General features: G+C 64.0%; 1 protein-coding gene across 1 annotated transcript in view; it reads left to right on the top strand.

Moving 5' to 3' along the window:
• MYBPC3 (myosin binding protein C, cardiac) overlaps positions 1-4,544 on the top strand; it is a 21,255-nt gene that overhangs the window by 1,889 nt on the left and 14,822 nt on the right. The window contains exons 2-7 of the mRNA XM_005870864.2: positions 1,045-1,311; positions 2,074-2,193; positions 2,270-2,362; positions 2,448-2,596; positions 3,831-3,948; positions 4,414-4,462. Coding sequence (XP_005870926.1) covers positions 1,045-1,311; positions 2,074-2,193; positions 2,270-2,362; positions 2,448-2,596; positions 3,831-3,948; positions 4,414-4,462 — 796 coding nt within the window. The remainder of the gene's footprint in view (positions 1-1,044; positions 1,312-2,073; positions 2,194-2,269; positions 2,363-2,447; positions 2,597-3,830; positions 3,949-4,413; positions 4,463-4,544) is intronic.

The raw sequence follows: 4,544 nt of genomic DNA, 5'->3' as shown, positions 1-4,544 counted from the left end.
CGGGCAGGGCGGGCTGGGGGCCTTACAGTCAGGGGTGGCCTGGGATCGAGCCCTGAGGCGGGTACGTACTGTCTTTCTGGGCTCTTTCCTGACTCGAAGTTTCTCCTTCCTTTCCTACTGATGGGAGTGAGGGCAGCCCAGGGTCAGGGGCAAGAGGGCAGGGAGCCAAGGCAGGAGGTCCCCAGCCCCCCCCCCCATCAGATGCTGGGGACCGTCCCTGAGCCCCCATCTCCCTCTGCAGCAAGGGTAGGCCCGGCCTGCCTTCTGGGGAAAGGCCCCAGGCAGGCGCCAGGTTGAGTCTGGATGCGCTCGCTCGCTGAACGCTCCTGGACAAGGCCCCCCGCTCCGGGTCTCCGTCCCCCGTCTCCACCAGGAGGGGTTGGGTTGGTTCTTTCCACCTGTAAGAGGCTCTGCTTTAGGAGCCTGCGCCCCTGTGGCCCCGACCCCGGGCACAGCCCCGCGTTGAGGTTACGCAGACGCTCTGCTCTGGGAAAGGACAGTCAAGAGGCCCCCAGCCCGGCCAAGGGCAGAGAAAGTCACAGCCTTTCTCGGGACCGCGGGGCCTGGTCCTGGCCTGTGTCCTTGAGGCTGTGCAGGGCAGGGATCCAGTCCCCCAGCCCCAGCCCCCTCCCAGGCCGGCTTTATCTCAGTCGCTGATTCTCAGCCTGAGGCCCTTAGGGGACAAATTTAGCCGCGTCCAAGTAGGCAGATACCCGTCCCTCGCCAAGACCCCAGATGGCGGGGGGAGCTGAGCTCCCGGGTTTCCCTGGGCGGGTCACTCTGGGATGCACTTAGCAAAGGTCTGGTGATTAGGACCACGGCCCTGGCTTTCCCGCCTACTGGCTGTGTGATTTTGGTAACGCACTTAACCTCTCTGAGTCTTGGTGCCCTCATCTGAGAAATGGGCGTAATAACGACACCTTTCATTGGAGCAGGAAATGAGGTGATGCGTTCAAGGGCTTATCACCGTGTTGAATAAGAGGGGCCACAGGGGTGGGGTGCACGGGCAAGCCAGGGCCCCCGCAGCCTCTATTGGGCCTTCAGTCTCAGCCTTCAGCAAGAAGCCGCGGTCCGTGGAGGTGGCCGCCGGCGGCCCTGCCGTGTTCGAGGCCGAGACAGAGCGGGCAGGAGTGAAGGTGCGCTGGCAGCGAGGGGGCAGTGACATCAGTGCCAGCGACAAGTTTGGGCTGGCGGCCGAGGGCACGCGGCACACGCTGACAGTGCGGGACGTGGGCCCCGCGGACCAGGGGTCTTACGCAGTCATCGCGGGCTCCTCCAAAGTCAAATTCGACCTCAAGGTCGTAGAAGCAGGTAAGACGCTGGTCAGTCTCCCCTGAGGTTTGAACTTCTGGGGGTTTGGGCAGGGGCAGCCCCGCCACCTCTCCATTGCCCGGGGCGTGGGAGGTGCTTTCCCATCTCTCGCCTTTGCTTTGGCTGTGCCCTCTGCCAGGAAAGCCCCCCTCTGCTGGGAGAGAAAGGCCTCTCTGAGTGCCCCCTGTGGCTCCCTGGCCTATCCAGCCACTGTGGAGGCGGGGAAATTCAGAGATGAGCAGTGCATAAGGCTGCCCTCCCCCTGGACACCCACACTCGGCCCGAGGGTGTGCGCCCCAGGGAAGCCCCGGGGGCTGTGGGCGCGGAGGGAGCCCAGCTGGGGGCCTGGGCCAGGGCAGAGCCTGGGGAAGGAAAGGAGGGTGGACGCCAGAACTGGTCAGAGTGGACCCACCGACGTGAGCACAGAGGGTGTGAGCCGGGGAAGCCGGTGCTGGCTCCCGCTCAGTGTGCGCCGCCCAGAGGGCTGCATCCAAGCGAGATGCCCGTGGACAGTGGGTTCCTGGGCCTGATGCTCGGGAGAGACAGGGCCGAGGAGGGGGCCATGAGCTCACAGAGGTGGTGGGTAGAAAGGGAGAGAATTTAGGGGAGAGACAGGGTCATGGCGGGTGAGGAAAAGGGAGGAACCAGGTGAGCTGTGCACACACCGCAGTATTTAATGCAGCTACAAAGATGGAGGCGAGACCTGGGGCAGGAGGGTTCTGGGTAGAAGCTGCTCCACAGCCCCTACCCCATTCCCTGCAGAGCCGGCAGAGCCCGTGCCAGCCCCTGCCCCTGGCCCTGCCCCTGCCGAGGCCCCCGGCGTTCCCGGAGAAGCCCCGGCCTCAGCCACTGAGGGGGAAGGAGGCTCCCCGAGTCCCGAAGGTGAGAGGGCCGGGCAGGGAGGGCCCGGGCCAGTGTGGGGTGTCCCAGCACAGGTCTCAAAGGCCTCTGCCCACAGGGTCAAGTTCAGCAGCCACCAATGGGCCCGCTGCCCCTGATGACCCCATCGGCCTCTTTGTGACGCGGCCACAGGACGGCGAGGTGACTGTGGGTGAGTGTGGGGCTACTGCAGCCCAGGGGGGAGGGGAGGGCGGCAGCAGAGCCTCCCCCAAGCCCACTGCCACCGTCTCCTGCAGGTGGCAGCATCACCTTCTCGGCCCGCGTGGCCGGGGCCAGCCTCCTGAAACCGCCCGTAGTCAAGTGGTTCAAGGGCAAGTGGGTGGACCTGAGCAGCAAGGTGGGCCAGCACCTTCAGCTGCACGACAGCTACGACCGGGCCAGCAAGGTGGGCACGGGCCCTGCGCCCTGGGGTTGTGCGGACACATGGAAACTGGGGGGCACACAGCGGTATAAAGAAGGGGCATGGGGAGCCTGGGAAACTCCTTCCACGCCTGTGAACCTGGCCCAGGGGCGGGGCCTCTGGCAGGCAGGCCCACAGGGTCAGTTGTGTGGCTGTGCTGTCGGTTGTGTGGCTGTGCCGTTGGTTGTGTGGCTGTGCTGTCGGTTGTGTGGCTGTGCCGTTGGTTGTGTGGCTGTGCTGTCGGTTGTGTGGCTGTGCCGTTGGTTGTGTGGCTGTGCTGTCGGTTGTGTGGCTGTGCCGTTGGTTGTGTGGCTGTGCTGTCGGTTGTGTGGCTGTGCCGTTGGTTGTGTGGCTGTGCTGTCGGTTGTGTGGCTGTGCCGTTGGTTGTGTGGCTGTGCTGTCGGTTGTGTGGCTGTGCCGTTGGTTGTGTGGCTGTGCTGTCGGTTGTGTGGCTGTGCCGTTGGTTGTGTGGCTGTGCTGTCGGTTGTGTGGCTGTGCCGTTGGTTGTGTGGCTGTGCTGTCGGTTGTGTGGCTGTGCCGTTGGTTGTGTGGCTGTGCTGTCGGTTGTGTGGCTGTGCCGTTGGTTGTGTGGCTGTGCTGTCGGTTGTGTGGCTGTGCCGTTGGTTGTGTGGCTGTGCTGTCGGTTGTGTGGCTGTGCCGTTGGTTGTGTGGCTGTGCTGTCGGTTGTGTGGCTGTGCCGTTGGTTGTGTGGCTGTGCTGTCGGTTGTGTGGCTGTGCCGTTGGTTGTGTGGCTGTGCTGTCGGTTGTGTGGCTGTGCCGTTGGTTGTGTGGCTGTGCTGTCGGTTGTGTGGCTGTGCCGTTGGTTGTGTGGCTGTGCTGTTGGTTGTGTGGCTGTGCCGTTTGGTTGTGTGGCTGTGTCGTTGGTTGTGTGGCTGTGCTGTTGGTTGTGTGGCTGTGCCGTTCGGTTGTGTGGCTGTGCTGTTGGTTGTGTGGCTGTGCATCGCAATAAAGTGCCTCATCTTCAGCGAATGCCACTCGCCTGGTAGCCATCACAGATTTCTGTTTTCTTACCATCCTGTGCCAGCAGATGGCAGTGTGAGTCTTGAGAAGGGGCTCCTTTTGCTATTTACACACAACTGCACGGGCTAACTTAACCTTGAAGGGTGAGAAGGTCGGTGGCCTCTAGCCACCCCCAGTCTCCTTCAGGGGTGAGGGCCTCGTCTTTTGACCCCCATCTCCCCGACACCTCACCCCACAGGTCTACCTGTTTGAGCTGCACATCACCGATGCCCAGGCCACCTCCGCTGGCGGCTACCGCTGTGAGGTGTCCACCAAGGACAAGTTTGACAGCTGCAACTTCAACCTCACTGTCCATGGTGAGGGCCCGGCCCCGTCCTGACCTCGGGCTCCCCATGGGTCTGTCCGCGGCACCCGCCTCCGTTCCCCAGCACCAAGGAGGGTGCCTCCTCCCGGCCAGACAGCGTTGACCACGTGCCCACACTGCCCATGCAGGGGCCCGAGAGAAACCCCGGGAGGCTTCCAGGGCGGGGCTGGGTGACGGCCAAGTGCAGATCTCGTCTGGGTCTTGTCTTGGTGTCCTGGGCTCCTGGCAGGGGAACAGGTGAAGGGCGAATTGAGGGAGAGTAGGAGCTCCACCACTTGTGCTGAGGGATTGGGGATCCTAAACCGCCCCCTCCCTGTACCCCAGCCCCGGGCAAGCTCAGGATGTGGGGTCCTGGGGTAGGTGCCCCCTCTCCATGGGCCATGGATGGGCAGTCTGTGACCCTGGGATGGCCCTCGCCGAAGTCCCTTCCCTGACTCATCTCCCTCTTTGCACCCAGAGGCCATCGGCCCCGGAGACCTGGACCTCCGGTCAGCTTTCCGCCGCACGTGAGTGGCCACCTCTCCTCAGGGCCTGGGGAGGCCAGCCTGGGGGTCCAGGCTGGGGGTGATGTGGGGGGGTCAGGGCTGG

The sequence above is a fragment of the Myotis brandtii genome, unplaced genomic scaffold, assembly GCF_000412655.1.
Source record: "Myotis brandtii unplaced genomic scaffold, ASM41265v1 scaffold324, whole genome shotgun sequence".
Lineage (NCBI taxonomy): Eukaryota > Metazoa > Chordata > Mammalia > Chiroptera > Vespertilionidae > Myotis > Myotis brandtii.
This window is presented reverse-complemented; position numbering and strand designations above follow the sequence as displayed.